The sequence below is a fragment of the Danio rerio genome, chromosome 14 (genome assembly GCF_049306965.1).
Source record: "Danio rerio strain Tuebingen ecotype United States chromosome 14, GRCz12tu, whole genome shotgun sequence".
In the NCBI taxonomy this organism is placed as follows: domain Eukaryota; kingdom Metazoa; phylum Chordata; class Actinopteri; order Cypriniformes; family Danionidae; genus Danio; species Danio rerio.
In genome coordinates, this window is record NC_133189.1 from 4,625,845 (window position 1) to 4,644,980 (window position 19,136).

Sequence of the window (19,136 nt, forward strand, 5' to 3'; positions counted from 1 at the left end):
CAGGCGTTTCTGACTGATTGTTTACATAAATAAAACCTGATGACTATAAAATAACGCACCTTTATTTAACAAAGCCATCATCTGTGAGACGGTCAGGTCATTGTAATGTCCGACTTTAAAGCCCAGCTGTGAGAAAGTCTCAAACACCTTCTTTGCGTCTTCGTCTGTCCCGTTGCGAACCCCCATTCCTGTTCACAACAACAATCCATTCATTCAATTTAGTTTGATTCAATTTAAATGTACTTATACAGAGTGTTTCACATTAATTGTCATTGCAAAGCAGCTGGTGTACCATATAACATTCATTCATTCATTCATTTTCCTTCGGCTTATTCCCTTTATTTATCACAGTGGAATGAACCACCAACTTATCCAGCATGTTTTACGCAGTGGATGCCCTTCCAGCCACAACCCAGCCCTGGGAAACACCCATACACTCACATACACTACAGCCAATTTATTCAATTCCCCTATAGCGCATGTGTCTGGACTGTGGGAGAAACCGGAGTACCTGGAGGAAACCCAAGCCAACACCGGAAGAACCAGCAACTTTCTTGCTGTGAGGCAACAGTGCTAACCACTGAGCCACCGTGCCGCCACAATATAACATAACAATTAAAATCAGAATGAGTTAAGTTCAAGAGTAAAAAAAAAAGTGTAAACATGAGAAAAATGCCAGTAACCATTGACTTCTATAGTGTTTTTTTGATCTACAATGGAGGTCAATGGTTACTGGTTTGTTAAGGGGGGATGGTTTGTTCTCATATTTAATTTTTCTAGCTATTAAACTTTTTGTGATATAACATAACAATTAAATTAAGAATGAGTTAAGTTCAAGAGTTTTAAAAAATTTAAATATGAGGAAAACTCCCTGTAACCATTGACTTCAATAGTATTTTTGATCTACTACGGAAGTCAATGCTTACAGGTCTGCTGGTGGGGTTCTCATACTTACTTTTTTTTTTTTTTTGACTCTTGAACTTAACTCATTCTGATTTTAATTAGGTTATATCAAGGCAAGTTAAAGTAAAGTTAAAGAGTTAAAAATGTAAACATGAGAACCCCACCAACAGACCTGTAACCATTGACTTCCATAATATTTGTTTTCCCTACTATGGAGGTCAATGGTTACCGGTTTCCAGCATTCTTTAAAACATCTTCTTTTCTGTTTCACAGAAGAAGGAAACTCTTAAATGTTTGGAAGCACTTTGTGGGGGACTAAAAAGTGAGTAGATTTGCATGTTTGGGTAAACTATCCCCTTTAAAGCCTAGTTCACACTACAGGATTTTAAACATCAGCAGATCGCTGTGCTGTTCACACTACATAACTTGACTTTGTGTCTTTTAATCTCTGTGGTGTTCACACTACGCAACACTCCGTGAATGATCCACAAGAGGGGGGTCACACACTACATGATCTGACAACAACTCATTCCCCAACAGCTCATTCAAGCTACCAAACCACAGCCAATGAAATTTTGAGGGAGGAGTCGTCAGACAAAGCTGAACACTATTGGCTGCTTGTGTGCTGATTACATCACTGACAGCGTTTCAAGCTTTGAAGAAAGCATTTAAAAACATCGTCAAATCAGCTGATTTATCAGCGGATTAATCACTCATCTGCAAGGCTCGAGTGTATAGATACACAGAGAGTTTTTAATTTTTGTAATTTTATAACTCTTTGAAATAAAACTAACATATTTATAACACCCTGCCGTTTTCTAACTATCAGTGTATTTCTTTCTGACATTGTTATTTTTTTTTATTACAAAACAGTAAAGAACTGAGCATTTCTGCCTTAAATTACCATATTGGTCAAAATGACTGCATGCATGTCTGATACTTTTCACTGTGACTTTAAATATGTGTGCATTTTCTTGCCTAGCAACTTCCTGCTAACATAAACAAAACTTTCTGATGGCAAAAACATCCATTTACTTCAGATATCTTTCAAAACAGCATATTCTATGCCGTGAAATAGCTCCTGTTTGAAAGTGAAAATGAAAGCCAAGACCTTTAAGTGTTTTAGTATCTTAACTACATATTTATAGGCTGTATTACCAAAAAAAGATGATATTTTAGGGTAATGGTGTCATTAAATATGATGCCAGACATTCAAAGCTTAATTTTAATATCTCAAAAATAGCTTTGAATGTAAATATGTTGTGACAGTATGGCGTTTTATATGAGAACGGTCAGAATGAGCAGTATGGTAATTCTAATAGTTACAGAATTCTAGTTCCACTGTTAATATAGCCTACTCTCATGTCTGTGCTAACGCAGAATGAAGTGAGTGCACCGATGCCCATTCTGACCAATCACAGATGTTTCTGCTGAGCTCCTGAACACACAGGCACGCGACTCATGCTGATATGCTCTCTCATTGGCTGCAGCTCGTCACTACATCTGACCACATGTGGGGTTGAGTCGGCCGACTGCTCTGGAATATTTAGCATGCTGAATGTTGGATTTCCGTCTGCGATGCGTCAGCGAGCCTCGTTGATGCGTTGTTCAGTAGTTCACACATAAAGAGCGGCGAGCGCCGAGCACCCGCAGATTTCTTCCCGATCACAGCCCGATCTGTCGGCGAGCTCGTTAACTTCCAAATCGGGCTCAAATCAGGCTTAAAATCCTTTAGTGTGAACCAGGCATAAGGTGCACCAAGGGTTTAAAAAGCAACGTTATTTGCTTTTGTAAATTAACTCTTACTTTTCTAAAATTCCCATTTGCTCTGAGCATTATAGTTACATAATCATCTAAATCTAGAAAGAAGCAAACAAGTTGTTTTTTAGCTATGTAAGTGGATGTTTTTAGCTATGTAACTGCCATCATTTACTCACCCTCCATTTGTTTCAAATCTATTTGAGTTTCTGTTAAACACAATGAAGCCATTTTGAAAAATGATAAAAATCTGTAACCATTGACTTACATAGTACTTGTTTTTCTACTATGGAGGTCAATGGTTACCGGTTTCCGGAATTCTTCAAAACATCAACAGAAGACAGAAAATCGTAAAGGTTTGGAAGCAATTTGTGGGCGAGTAATTATTCATTCATTCATTTTCTTTTCGGCTTAGTCCCTTTATTAATCTGGGGTTGCCACAGCTGAATGAACCGCCAACTTATCCTGAACGTTTTTACACAGCGGATGCCCTTCCAGCCGCAACCCATCTCTGGGAAACATCCATTTACACACATACACGACGGAAAATTTAGCTTGAAACCGGAGCACCTGGAGGAAGCCCACGCGAACACGGGGAGAATATGCAAACACCACACAGAAATGCCAACTGACCCAGCCGAGGCTCGAACCAGCGACCTTCTTGCTGTGAGGCGACAGCACTACCTACTGCGCCACCACGTCACCTTTGTTGAGTAATTAGTAAGTAGATGTAAATTTGGCACAACTCTCCACTTTAAGGTGCACAGAAGAAAAATTTAACCCAAATGGAAAATATAAAAGTAAAATTGGTCTCTCTTAAAATGTTTGCTCTTTTTGCTTATATAATGAGCACAGTGTTATATATCAATGTACCTGTTCTTTTGTGGAAATTCTTGTTGTTGATGATGAGACATTGTCCTAGATTGGGGTAGTTGGTTTTGTATTGATAATCTACATTATCATCAGAATGTGATTTGGCATCCATCTGAACGAGTCCAGGATCTGTGACACTCGAACTCCTGCATTAACAAAATTGATGAAAAATGTAATAATTAATGACCCATTTATAACTTTATATGACATAAACAACATACAAAAACGTGAATAGTAATAAATGCCTTTATTCGTATAAACACAGAGCGTGACACAACAACTACCCGACATGCATTTTGAATAAAAGTTATTTGATAATAATAATAATACATTTTATTTAAAGGCGCCTTTATAGCAACTCAAGGACACCGTACAAACAAGAGCAATAAAACAACAAGAGAAATAATAAAATATACACAACAATAGTGCAGATAAAATTAAGTATTAAAAGCCATCTTAAATAAGTGGGTTTTGAGTCTTGATTTGAATAGTGTGAGGGAGTCAATGTTTCTGATGGCAGGTGGTAATGAGAGGCATACGCTTGATGTCAACTTGTCATGACTCCATATGAACTTCTTTAAATAAAAGTCTTAAATGAAACAGCAACAACATATGAGACGCCGTGTAGAATTTAAATCTAACTTTGCCTGTCAACACATACATAAAACACTTGCATATACACCTATAAATTACTTGCATATATACCTATACTACTGGATGTTCAAAACAACATATAGAGATCGACACAGAGATCGAGTTAATATGTATGTGCGTGTGTTAGTGTGAGTGTTTATGTGAGGATCGAGTGTATATGTATGTGCGTGTGTTAGTGTGAGTGTTTATGTGAGGATCGAGTGTATATGTATGTGCGTGTGTTAGTGTGAGTGTTTATGTGAGGATCGAGTTTATATGTATGTGCGCGTGTTAGTGTGAGTGTTTATGTGAGGATCGAGTTTATATGTATGTGCGTGTGTTAGTGTGAGTGTTTATGTGAGGATCGAGTTTATATGTATGTGCGTGTGTTAGTGTGAGTGTTTATGTGAGGATCGAGTTTATATGTATGTGCGTGTGTTAGTGTGAGTGTTTATGTGAGGATCGAGTTTATATGTATGTGCGTGTGTTAGTGTGAGTGTTTATGTGAGGATCGAGTTTATATGTATGTGCATGTGTTAGTGTGAGTGTTTATGTGAGGATCGAGTGTATATGTATGTGCGTGTGTTAGTGTGAGTGTTTATGTGAGGATCGAGTTTATATGTATGTGCGTGTGTTAGTGTGAGTGTTTATGTGAGGATCGAGTGTATATGTATGTGCGTGTGTTAGTGTGAGTGTTTATGTGAGGATCGAGTTTATATGTATGTGCGTGTGTTAGTGTGAGTGTTTATGTGAGGATCGAGTTTATATGTATGTGCGTGTGTTAGTGTGAGTGTTTATGTGAGGATCGAGTTTATATGAATGTGCGTGTGTTAGTGTGAGTGTTTATGTGAGGATCGAGTTTATATGTATGTGCATGTGTTAGTGTGGGTGTTTATGTGAGGATCGAGTTTATATGTATGTGCATGTGTTAGTGTGAGTGTTTATGTGAGGATCGAGTTTATATGTATGTGCATGTGTTAGTGTGGGTGTTTATGTGAGGATCGAGTTTATATGTATGTGCGTGTGTTAGTGTGAGTGTTTATGTGAGGATCGAGTTTATATGTATGTGCGTGTGTTAGTGTGAGTGTTTATGTGAGGATCGAGTTTATATGTATGTGCGTGTGTTAGTGTGAGTGTTTATGTGAGGATCGAGTTTATATGTATGTGCGTGTGTTAGTGTGAGTGTTTATGTGAGGATCGAGTGTATATGTATGTGCGTGTGTTAGTGTGAGTGTTTATGTGAGGATCGAGTTTATATGTATGTGCGTGTGTTAGTGTGGGTGTTTATGTGAGGATCGAGTTTATATGTATGTGCATGTGTTAGTGTGGGTGTTTATGTGAGGATCGAGTTTATTTGTATGTGCGTGTGTTAGTGTGAGTGTTTATGTGAGGATTGAGTTTATATGTATGTGCGTGTGTTAGTGTGGGTGTTTATGTGAGGATCGAGTTTATATGTATGTGCGTGTGTTAGTGTGAGTGTTTATGTGAGGATCGAGTTTATATGTATGTGCGTGTGTTAGTGTGAGTGTTTATGTGAGGATCGAGTGTATATGTATGTGCATGTGTTAGTGTGGGTGTTTATGTGAGGATCGAGTTTATATGTATGTGCATGTGTTAGTGTGAGTGTTTATGTGAGGATCGAGTTTATATGTATGTGCATGTGTTAGTGTGAGTGTTTATGTGAGGATCGAGTTTATATGTATGTGCGTGTGTTAGTGTGAGTGTTTATGTGAGGATCGAGTGTATATGTATGTGCGTGTGTTAGTGTGAGTGTTTATGTGAGGATCGAGTTTATATGTATGTGCGTGTGTTAGTGTGAGTGTTTATGTGAGGATCGAGTTTATATGTATGTGCGTGTGTTAGTGTGGGTGTTTATGTGAGGATCGAGTTTATATGTATGTGCGTGTGTTAGTGTGAGTGTTTATGTGAGGATCGAGTTTATATGTATGTGCGTGTGTTAGTGTGGGTGTTTATGTGAGGATCGAGTTTATATGTATGTGCGTGTGTTAGTGTGAGTGTTTATGTGAGGATCGAGTTTATATGTATGTGCGTGTGTTAGTGTGGGTGTTTATGTGAGGATCGAGTTTATATGTATGTGCGTGTGTTAGTGTGAGTGTTTATGTGAGGATCGAGTTTATATGAATGTGCGTGTGTTAGTGTGAGTGTTTATGTGAGGATCGAGTGTATATGTATGTGCGTGTGTTAGTGTGAGTGTTTATGTGAGGATCGAGTTTATATGTATGTGCGTGTGTTAGTGTGGGTGTTTATGTGAGGATCGAGTTTATATGTATGTGCATGTGTTAGTGTGGGTGTTTATGTGAGGATCGAGTTTATTTGTATGTGCGTGTGTTAGTGTGAGTGTTTATGTGAGGATCGAGTTTATATGTATGTGCGTGTGTTAGTGTGGGTGTTTATGTGAGGATCGAGTTTATATGTATGTGCGTGTGTTAGTGTGAGTGTTTATGTGAGGATCGAGTTTATATGTATGTGCGTGTGTTAGTGTGAGTGTTTATGTGAGGATCGAGTGTATATGTATGTGCATGTGTTAGTGTGGGTGTTTATGTGAGGATCGAGTTTATATGTATGTGCATGTGTTAGTGTGAGTGTTTATGTGAGGATCGAGTTTATATGTATGTGCGTGTGTTAGTGTGGGTGTTTATGTGAGGATCGAGTTTATATGTATGTGCGTGTGTTAGTGTGGGTGTTTATGTGAGGATCGAGTTTATATGTATGTGCGTGTGTTAGTGTGAGTGTTTATGTGAGGATCGAGTTTATATGTATGTGCGTGTGTTAGTGTGGGTGTTTATGTGAGGATCGAGTTTATATGTATGTGCGTGTGTTAGTGTGAGTGTTTATGTGAGGATCGAGTTTATATGAATGTGCGTGTGTTAGTGTGAGTGTTTATGTGAGGATCGAGTTTATATGTATGTGCATGTGTTAGTGTGGGTGTTTATGTGAGGATCGAGTTTATTTGTATGTGCGTGTGTTAGTGTGAGTGTTTATGTGAGGATCGAGTTTATATGTATGTGCGTGTGTTAGTGTGGGTGTTTATGTGAGGATCGAGTTTATATGTATGTGCGTGTGTTAGTGTGAGTGTTTATGTGAGGATCGAGTGTATATGTATGTGCATGTGTTAGTGTGGGTGTTTATGTGAGGATCGAGTTTATATGTATGTGCATGTGTTAGTGTGAGTGTTTATGTGAGGATCGAGTTTATATGTATGTGCGTGTGTTAGTGTGGGTGTTTATGTGAGGATCGAGTTTATATGTATGTGCGTGTGTTAGTGTGGGTGTTTATGTGAGGATCGAGTTTATATGTATGTGCGTGTGTTAGTGTGAGTGTTTATGTGAGGATCGAGTTTATATGTATGTGCGTGTGTTAGTGTGGGTGTTTATGTGAGGATCGAGTTTATATGTATGTGCGTGTGTTAGTGTGAGTGTTTATGTGAGGATCGAGTTTATATGAATGTGCGTGTGTTAGTGTGAGTGTTTATGTGAGGATCGAGTGTATATGTATGTGCGTGTGTTAGTGTGAGTGTTTATGTGAGGATCGAGTTTATATGAATGTGCGCGTGTTAGTGTGAGTGTTTATGTGAGGATCGAGTTTATATGTATGTGCGTGTGTTAGTGTGAGTGTTTATGTGAGGATCGAGTTTATATGTATGTGCGTGTGTTAGTGTGAGTGTTTATGTGAGGATCGAGTTTATATGTATGTGCGTGTGTTAGTGTGAGTGTTTATGTGAGGATCGAGTTTATATGTATGTGCGTGTGTTAGTGTGGGTGTTTATGTGAGGATCGAGTTTATTTGTATGTGCGTGTGTTAGTGTGAGTGTTTATGTGAGGATCGAGTTTATTTGTATGTGCGTGTGTTGAGGTGGGTGTTTATGAGAGGATCAAGTTTATGGGCCCTATCATACACCCGGCGCAATGTGGCGTAAGGCGCGACGCAACTGTTATTTGCTAGTTTCAGCTTGGCGCAAGAGTCGTTTTGAGGTGTTACTCCACGCTGTTTAAATAGCAAATGCATTTGCGCTCATATGTGCGCCCATAGGCGTTCTGGTCTAAAAAAGCAGGCGTGTTTTGGCGCGTTGCTATTTTGAGAAACTATAATAGTCTGTTCTTTAGACCAGAACAAAGCCGGTCTATTGTCTGGCTCAGAGTGCGCCTCGCTAACACACTGCTTAATACACACAAGATGTAGAGCAATACGCAAATATCTTTACATATGAAAAAGAGATAAAATATTAAGGATATATATAGGATATAATAAGAATAGATATAGGATATAAATATAAAGGATTAAAATATTACCAAACATAATATTTTCTAGCCTACATAAATTTAAAAACCACTGCTTTCATACTTTCTTCATCTCGGGAGGCTTTTTCAGTTCATTCAATTAGTTTTGTATAATATTATTATTATTAGCAGTATTATTTATTATATCCATATTTATATTTGTTTTATTAAAAACAAGCTTAGATTTGTCCACCTGTCAGGTTTTAGATCATATGAGGCACAGCATGTGTTTTAGGATATAACTCAGGTTTTTGAACACACTTCGTTATTATTGTTCATTTATTCGTTTGCTGGAAACTAGAACTGAATTTAGAAATAGTTTTGGAACAAATCTTTACAAACGAAATTAATTATGTATAGGCTAATGGATGTCTGTGCGTAAAGGTTTCCCTATCCAAGAGCGAAAGTGAAAGTAGATTATGAGATGCCTTATCTCTCATTCTCCTGCAGTAGATGCTCTGTTTAACTGTTTTCTTGCTAGTGAAATGCTCATTTTTTCCACTTACACTTACTTTACGTGCTGTAAATAGCAAATGCACTTATGGTGCGATGCAACTGGCTCTTAAAGGGAATGGGAGATGAGACTCTGATTGGTTTATTCTCAAAACACACTTATAACTCATTAAGAAAATAAACTCAACCCTTTTAGACCATGCGCCTTGGCGCAAAGCGGATTCTTCCGTCCTTATATAAGCAAAAACAGATTATGGCACACCCTGAAAGCGTTTGCGCCCTGCGCTTTGCACATGGATCGTCAAAATAGAGCCCTATGTGCATGTGTATGTGAGTGTATGCATGCGTCAAGTTCATGTGTACATGCGCAAGTTTCATATATGTTGTTTTGAACATCCAATAGTATAAGTGTATATGCGCGTAATTTATAGGTGCATATGCAAGTGTTTTATAAGCGTGCTGATAAGCAAGGTTTGATTTAAATCCTACATGGCGCCTCATGACAACACAAAACAATTGTGTTTCCTCTAAAAGGTCCATTTATCACATTTAATTTTTTTTTTTCATTCTGTTCCTTTCTGTTATGTTGTTTTGTATTTTTTGGTAAATAAAAAATATGTGGGCGTCATGGTGGCGCAGTGGGTAGCACGATCGCCTCACAGCAAGAAGGCGGTTGGTTCGAGCCCGGCTTGTGAAGTTGGCATTTTTGTGTGGAGTTTGCATGTTCTCCCCGTGTTCGTGTGGGTTTCCAACGGGTGCTCCGGTTTCCCGCACAGTCCAAAGACATGTGGTATAGGTGAAATAAATACGCTATTGCTATTGTAATTGACCGTAGTGTATGAGTGTGAATGCAAGTGTGTATGGGTGTTTCTTAGGGTGCTTTCACACTTACGCTTGTTTCGGAACCTGTCTCGTTTGCCCAGTTAGCGTAGTTCGTTTGGGATATGTAAAACCAGCAATCGTGCTAGGATCCGCGCCAAATCAATCGCTCCGAGATCGCTTGAATGGGGTGGTCTCGGCTTGATTGAAGCAAACTCTGGAGCGGATCGATTGCAGTGAGAAAGCGATACGGTCCGAGTGCGGATATATCACAGTGTTTTATGGATATGTAATAGGCATACAGCTATATGAAGAGAGAATTATGAGTAGGGCGGGAAGTTTCGGGAGTCTCCCGGAGGCCCGCAAACGAGTGATAATCTCCTGGTAATCTCGCGTCTCCCTCCCGGTCCTCAGATACGTCGCACATCCTTCTCACCCCTCCCCACCGCATCTCTCCTCGCTCTTCAGACACGTCGCGTGCACCTTGTCAAACACCACCAAACCACTACCTCTCCTGACAGCTGAGCGGGACTCTGCAAAATAAACCATGAAACTCTGACCAATGTGAGGAGAGTTTACTCACACGTGACTTGTTTTAGCTCTTTTGGTCCGTTTAGAAACTTTGCCATGTGAAAGCGAACCGCTCCAAGAGCAAAGAGCAACAATGTAACCATTTTAATCCCTGTTTCGGAACAACTGAATCGATTCACAGGTGTGAAAGCACCCTAAGTGTTGGGTTGTGGCTGGAGGGGCATCCGCTGCGTAAAACATATGCTGGATAAGTTGGTGGTTCATTCCACTGTGGCGACCCCTGATGAATAAACTAAGCCGAAGGAAAATGAATGAATGAAAAATCTGCAGCGTTTTGCATGACATTGGTCTAAGATTTCTTGATCAAAAACAAGCAAACACAAATGTGTTTTTTCGAAAAATGTTGTCAAAATTACTACATTTCATTTTTCATATTCAGTTCATTTCTGCAGGCCACAAATCTAAAACCTAAATACTGCGTCACATGATATGCTTGTAATTAACAAGAGTCTTTTAATGAATCAATCACACATACTCTTTTGCATCGCTTTGTCTGGCATCCACAGTGTCTACACCCTTTGGTTTCACGTCCGACATGGTCACTAAAACACACAGAACAAAAACATGTGATAAAATACACTTAAATAAATATGACATATTACTTGTCAAGCATTTTGTGTTTCATGTTCTCTTGCCATTTCGAGACATATGACATGAGTAAATAGCGTAATATTTAATTTCTGGTAAACTGCTGAATTACTAGAAGTGTTTTTCTTTCCTCGTGTTGCATCAGAGTATTACTATCATCTTAAAAATCACATGAATCACATCACCAGCTCACAAAACACCACACGCTTATAGGGTTTGGTTATATGGAGTTGTTTGTTTATATGCCAATCTTGCTCAATAATTGATGACATGTGATTTGTTTCCTTTAGGATGACTACCGTATGATAGTTAGGGATTTACCCATGCCATCAAAACAATCATCTTCCAAGACACTTCCTTAATGAGATAGTTCACCCAAAACTGAAAGCTCTGCTATTGCTTACCTTTGACTTCTGTACACTGTAAAAATAATTATATAATCAATTAGTCATGTCAACACATGTTTTTAGTTCAGTTAACAATGAGTTATGCAAGCTGTTTTAAGTCAGTTTAACATAATATAAGTGCAATGGACTCATAAGATTAATTTGATTCAGCTGAACAAATTAAGGAAACTAGCATTTTTTAGTGTAGGAAAAACTAATACTATGGAAGTTACAGATTTTTAAATTTTTTTGAAATATCTTCTTTTGTGCTCGACAGAAACTCAGACAGGTTTGGAAGTAAAGGGTGGGTAAATGATAGCAGGATTTCCATTTTCATTTTTAAAGAGTACTGTCCCTTTAAAAAAATTATTTTAAAACAACCGCACATGAAAAAAGTTCATTACACAGCCAAAAAACTACTTATTTGCTTCTTTCTAGATTTAGATGATTATGTAACTAATACTGAGAGAAAATATGAAATTTTAAAAGTTTTAGAGCTCATTTGCAAAAACAAATGTTTTTTATTAATTGTGTACTAAGTTCAAATGCAAAAAAAATTTATTGAACATTAAAAAAAAATTAGATCTGTTTTTGAAAATCGTTTTTTTAATTGCATAACAAGAGCAACAGCAGACAAAAACTGAGGAATAGAGTGCTTACATTTATTCACATCAAAAGAACAAATTAATAGAGAATAAAAAACAATAAATACATAAAATTACAGGGGATATATTACAAGAAATTTGCATAAATATTAAGTCCAAAATTGCTTACATCTTCAGAGTTTTTTTTTTCACTTTTAATGTCTTTTAGGGTTTCAATATAATGCTTAAGATCAATTTTAGACAAATAAAATAAGTTAGTTTTTTTATTGGATCATTTTTGTTTGTGTACATGGTTCTTCCCATATACAGTTGGAAGTCAGAATTATTAGCCCCCCTGTTTTTTCCACCAACTTCTGTTTAACAGAGAAGATTTTTTTCAACACATTTCTAATCATAGTAGTTTTATTAACTTATTTCTAATAACTGATTTATTTTATCTTTGCCATGATGACAGTAAATAATATTTGACTAGATATCTTTAAGACACTTTACACAGCTTAAAGCGACATTTAAAGGCTTAACTAGGTTAATTAAGTTAACTAAACAGGGTAGGGTAATTATTGGGCAAGTTATTGTATAACGATGGTTTGTTCTGTATACTATCGAAAAAATAGGGGCTAATATTGACCTTAAAATAACGAAAAATAAATAAATAAATAAATAAATAAATAAGAACTGCTTTTATTCTAGCTGAAATAAAACAAATAAGACTTTCTACAGAAGAAAAAACATTATCGATATACTGTGAACATTTCCTTTCTCTGTTAAACATCATTTGGGAAATATTTAAAAAAGAAAACTAAATCATAGGGGGGCTAATAATTCTGACTTCAACTGTATATTCATTAAATTAATAAACTAAATTTGCTCCAAAGTTTGTTTTTGTAAATCTGTCGTAGATTTTTGACAGTTCACAGATGAAAGTAGGTCAGCTTTTTCTTCGCTGAGACAGGCCCATGACGACGTCTACTTTCATAATATGCCTGTCTCATTATAATATTACCATATCAATATAGGCTAATTAGACTCCAAAATGAGACAAAACATCCTTAAAATCAACCCACACTCTTTTATCAATAGTGTTATTATTATTCATATTGTTCGCTTTTGTAGCATTCACAATCTGTCATCTTATCTAAGACAACACAAATACATCGAGAACTAATTAATTCGTATTTTAAACGCATTTATTAAAAAATACGTGTATTAAAACTAAAGTAAAAATGCAGGTTAATTAAGTTATGTTAATAAAGTAATGAACTTACATCTGTGTGTGAGATGATTTATGTTCTGTCAGAAAATAAAGTCCTGCTTCTGGTGTTGTTTAAATACTCCTTAGAAGTTTGTATTGTCGTATTGTGTATAGTGAATCCTTCGACTACAACGTTATAACACGTAAATATCATTCAGTATTTTTATATCCTTCCAATACCGAAAGCCTACTCATAAATATGAAACAAACTCCACGTAGATCCGTCTTCCTCCTCCCAATGAGCACCAAACGTTTGACAACGCTGTCGCTCCGCCCACATTCCTAAAACGTACTATGTAGACCGACGCATGCGCATATCATATCAGTAACAAAACTCATTTTGAAATGTAGTATGCAAAAAGGTAATGTATGTGCATTTCCAAGACGTGCAAATTTTGGTGCAAAAATGAAAATGAAATTATATAATGTGCATCGGCCTTTTACATTTTACATATTGCATTGCCATTTTGCATATAACATTTCAAAATTTTATGTTGCTAGTGTTATTATGGAGGACGAAACCTGCAAAAACAATATATAAATAAATATGCAAATAAGTTAATTAATTTTTAAATCCACAAATTCCTGAATAAATGAACCAATAAATAAATATGCAAAAATAAAAATAAATAAAATAAAAATAAATTATTTAATAAATAAATAAAAATTATTAAATAATTAATTGTTAAATCCATAAATTCCTGTATAAATAAAACAATAAATAAATATGCAAATAAATAAATAAATAATAAATCCACATATTCCTGCATAAATAAAACAATAAATAAATAAATATGCAAATAAATGAATAAATAAGTAAATAAATTCATAAACTACTGCATAAAACAAACAAATAAATAAGAAAATTAATTAATTAATTAGTAAATCCAAAAATTACTGCATAAATAAAACAATAAATTAATATGCAAATAAATCAATTAATTAGTGAATCCAGAAATTACTGCATAAATAAAAAATAAATTAATATGTAAAAAATTAATTAATTAATTAGTAAATCAAAATATTACTGCATAAATAAACAATAAATTAATAAATATGCAAATAAAGGAATAAATTAGCAAATCCAAAAATAAGTGCATAAAAAACAATAAATAAATATGCAAATAAATTAATTAACTAATTAGTAAATCCAAAAATGACTGCATAAATAAACAATGAATCAATACATATGCAAAAAACAAACTAAAATTAATTAATTAGTCAATCCAAACATTTCTGCATGAACAAAAATACATTTATAAATATCCAAATAAATAAATAAATAAATCAGTAAATAAATGTATAAATTCCTGCATCAAAAAAACAATAGATAAATAAATAAGCAAACAAATTAAATAAACAGTAAATCTACAAATTTCTGTATAAATAAAACATAAATAAATATGCAAATAAATAAATAGATTTGTAAAACAATGCACACATTCCTGGATAAATAACATAATAAACAAATAAATATGCAAATAAATTAATAGATAAGTAAATTAATTCATAAAATCCTGCCTTAATAAAACAATAAATAGATATAGATAAAATAGATAAGCAAATAAATAATTTAATTAATTAGTAAATCCACAAATTACTGCATAAATAAAACAATAAACAAAAAATATTTATACAAATAAATACAACCATAAATTTTGTATAAATAAAACAATAAATAAATAAACATGCAAATAAATAGATTAATTCCACAGAATAATTAAATAATAAAAAAAAAATAGAGGGATGTTGGGGGAAAAAGAAAATGCTAACCTAAAAGTAGTATTTACTTTTTTATTTGCTTTTCCTTAGATCAACATGCTGGGTGGGTTGAGGGTGTCTGTCAATCATCAGGAATTTGTGGATTTAATCATTCATTCATTCATTCATTTTACTTATTTATTTTTTTAGCAAGTTTTGTCTTCCATATGTTATGCTTCTGCAGTAGCCTTTATATTACATTTACATTTAGTCATTTAAATGTGTTTAATATTGTTTAAGCATGTAGCAATCATGTATTACTTTATTTTCTATATAAAAAAACTACTAAATAAAAAGACTGTATAGGCCTAACTAATCTCTGAAATAAAGCTACAAATGCTGTCACTGTTTTAAAAGGTCCATTTTTGTATCTAAAATATAGCTCCATTAATATCATAAAGAGACATACTGTAATTTGAGGTACTAATAAGGACTGTTTAGGTATAACAATTTACCCCAGTGACAGCTTTTGTACCTTTATTTCTGAAAATTTGGTGTAAATAAAGGTAATCTAGTGTTTGTCCTCGACAAGTCAGAGTTATTATCATTAACTACACCTATTAAAATCTGTTTGGTAAATGAAATAAGGCAATTTTACACCATATTTATCTTGTCAAAAGGGTTTATTTGTTTGAGATATGACTATTGATATAGATGTTCTGTAGTACATGAGCCCAAAACAAATCTGAGTGAATTGAACTGAAGAAATATGCTCACAAAACTGAAAAGAGTCATCTTCAATATCAAATTTTAATCTCGGGAATTTTATTTTGATTGATATAGCCTACATCATTTACCATTTTAAACTGAACTGAAGTGAAAAGATGGTTAGCATAGACGCATTTGATCTGTTTCTTGTCATCAACCCTGGAAGATTGGAAGAGGATTCAAACTCCAGCGCCACCATGTGGTTGACGCGCGTCATGAACTGCATGATCTTCAGTTGCTTTCCTTATATTTAGACCCATCTCACAGAGTGAGTAGATAAACTAGGAGCATGTGTACTAACCTGTCAAGATACAGAAGAAGAAAAATTGTGCAAAAGCATTTGGCTCTGGGATAAAATTTCCAAAATTAAGACATTTTATATATGGTGCAGTGCATATGTAACGGAGACCAGCTAGTGTGTGCTGTGCGGGTAAGCCTCACTCCTCTGACCTCTAAGGTACTCTAGCGACAGACGCTAGAGTTCATGGTCTTTAGCCTCCTTGTTAGACCTACCGACTCCCATGCGGAAGGATGCCGGTTCAATCCTAGCTCATAGCGGGTTGGGCGGTGTAGGACCGGCGGGGTTACATTGATGCCGTGACCCGGATAGGAGTGAGGATTAGTGGGGTGGAGGCCAGCTAGTGTGTGCTGTGCAGGTAAACCTCACTCCACTGACCTCTAAAGTTACTCTAGCGACAAACACTAGAGGCTATGATCTTTAGCCTCCTTGTTAGAGCAACCAACTCCCATGCGCAAGGTTGCTGGTTCGATCCCAGCTCGGAGCGGAGTGGGCGGTGTAGGACCGGCGGGGTTACATATATCCAAAATTAATTAATTAATTAATTTTATTTTTGGCTTATTCCCTTTATTAATCTGGGGTCGCCACAGCGGAATGAACCACCAACTAATCCAGCATATGTTTTACACAGCGGATGCCCTTTCAGCAGCAAATCATCACTGGGAAACATCCACACACACTCATTCACACTCAAACACTTCGGTCAACTTAGCCTACCACGGCTATTTCTTAAAACTGCACCTAAACGTTTTGATAACACTTGACTTCATCAATGTAACCTGATGAAGCTGCGGTTTTAAAGAACAGCCATGTCAATAAAGGCTTTTTATTATTTTTTCTACTATTTTTGAGTGCCTGATTTTGATGTTTATATTGATGAATCCCTAACACAAAGAGCACCGACACATTTTTAAAGCTACCCCTGAGAACTTTTTGATTTTTATACACAGCCTAATTAGTATTAAAATGAACTTTAATAGGCTGCTTTTGATGCTTCGGACTTCTTCACTGGTAATTTTTCACTCTCAAGAATAAGGTTCAGGATTTTAAATAAAAGTTAGGCTACTTAGTAAAATGTTTTTTTAACACAGTGAAAGTTGACTTCACTTATGTTATTGTGCGTTTTCTTAAAACCTTTGATGGGTTATTTCCACAATTTATGATGATATAGCAGACAAAATAGGTCAATTGAGAATGTAGTACTTTCAAACCACCCGAACCCCCTTTGGCTACTGGCCAGCTATAGTTGTAAAAAGCTTTGTGTATTTGTTTATATTACTATAATTGTTGTTTTACCACCACAACACTACAGATTATTTAAGTACTTTGCTATAGTATTGCTATAGTACTTCCTAAGAATTAGAAGTCATGACGTGTTGTGCTTTCACAGATTTTCTTTTGCAGGCCGCAGTTGTAAAAGGTATGCAAGTCATGTTACCTTTCAATCAGCTCAAACCAGTTTGGCCGTTCTGCTCAGATGTCTGTTAGTGGGGCTTTCCCCCTCTGATGACACGCACAAAAGAAGAATGTCAATCAAAGTGTCTCGGCAGACTGTTACTATCAAGTGTGATTATACAAAAATACATTATTATATTTTTACCATTAGAAGCTGGTTATATTTACATACTGCTGCCACACAACTGTATTTAAACCCTTTATTAAAGTGATTTTTGCATAATAGCTCCCCTTTAATAGGTTATAGCATTAAATTCCCCATTCTCATAATTGGTTTGGTTTTGTTAACCACATCTGTATGCCTACCTGTAATAAACCGCATGTCATATGTTTGGCTGATTAGCTGAGTGATTTATGGAGGTAGTGGTTATATTATTATTAACAGCTTGTCGTCTGGCCCATTTGCACACACAAACAGGAAAACCTTTGACACCAAAAAAGTGCAAAATCATCATTAGAAGGGGAAAAAAAATAGACGGAAAGTTTTAAAATCTAAACACCTAACAGTAGGAGAAAACGTGATATATTTAACATCAGAGTGAACTATTAAAGTTACTTTATTAATGTTATATTCAGGCTCTCCGTGTTGATAAAGGGACAGTTCACCCAGAAATGAAAATTTCCTCATCCTTAATGGAGATATTGTGAAGAATGTTTGGGGGGAAAAGCAGCAATACAAACAAAAATACTCTAAAAATCTCTGTAAATTAACAGTTTTCCATTTTTTGTGATTCATGTTTTTATTTTTCCTAATTTATGTATGCTTTTGAATTGCATTATGGGACCCTGATCTTTCCTCCAACAACGTTTAACCTTGAAAAGTTTGGGGAAAATTGGTTTTATAACATTTTTGGTAGTTTAAAGTTTACAAAAATCTGCCAATACATTTTCCAGACTTATTTCTCTATATAATATATATATATATTAAACTATCAAACTACTAAAATGTCAATTAAACTCACTTTGGTAAACTGTAGAGTTGAATTTTCAACATCAAACGTAAATAGAGCAAAGACCAAGGTGCCACAATGCAATTTACAGCTGTAAATTAACAAAAAAAACCTGATTAATCAGAATCAGAATCAGTTTTATTGCCAAGTGTGCTTCACACACACAAGGAATTTGTTTTGGCTACAGAAGCTTTCAGTGTATACATAAAGTGACAACACAAAATAAATAAGAGAAAAAAAATGATAGACATTAAACAGAGATGCAGTTAGTCAGGACAAGAAATCTGGATGTTGAATTGTATGTACAGATTTGTTATAAATATACAGGTTATACGGTGCTGTGTACAAATACGAATGTAGAAAGTATTGCAGTGTATATTGATATTAATTAACATATATTTTATAGTGTATGAAGACTATGGCTGCTCCTTTTCAGCATTCTTAAAAAGACATTTCCTTCGTGTTTAACTGAAAAAGAAACTCAAAGCAAATGATGACAAAATTTTCATTTTTGGGTGAACTGTCCCTTTAAGATACTGTAACTTGACCGGAGAAAAGGTGGAAAAACTCCGAAACTAGGTACAGGTGATCGTTAACAAGCACAAACTCTCACTCACCAGTCCTTTAACTTCTCTATAGTGTCTCACAGTGTGCCAAAGGGCCCGAGTAAACGCAGTTTATCATCTTAAAATGTCGTTATGTAACCCCTTGCATTCCTCAATATCAGTCAGCGTTTGGCGGTGGGCGTGGCTTCATATCTGCCCCGTTTATTATTCGGCTTCCGTGTGTATATGTGTGTGCGGAT

The 19,136-nt window shown here is 35.5% G+C and overlaps 1 protein-coding gene across 6 annotated transcripts in view; it reads right to left on the minus strand.

The window, feature by feature from the left end:
• casp3b (caspase 3, apoptosis-related cysteine peptidase b) overlaps positions 1-19,136 on the minus strand; it is a 33,688-nt gene that overhangs the window by 4,881 nt on the left and 9,671 nt on the right. The window contains exons 1-6 of one of the 6 annotated variants that reach the window (XM_073921526.1): positions 18,949-19,096; positions 17,688-17,805; positions 17,365-17,429; positions 10,804-10,870; positions 3,535-3,680; positions 60-188 (exon numbers count right to left, since the gene is read on the minus strand). In XM_073921526.1, the coding sequence (XP_073777627.1) occupies positions 60-188; positions 3,535-3,680; positions 10,804-10,865 (337 nt within the window). In that variant the 5' untranslated portion in view covers positions 10,866-10,870; positions 17,365-17,429; positions 17,688-17,805; positions 18,949-19,096. Of the gene's footprint in view, positions 1-59; positions 189-3,534; positions 3,681-10,803; positions 10,871-11,320; positions 11,340-13,172; positions 13,355-17,364; positions 17,430-17,687; positions 17,806-18,948; positions 19,108-19,136 lie in introns of those variants that run through there. The other 5 variants (XM_005173076.6, XM_068213229.2, NM_001048066.2 and 2 more) reach the window with 5 other exon arrangements.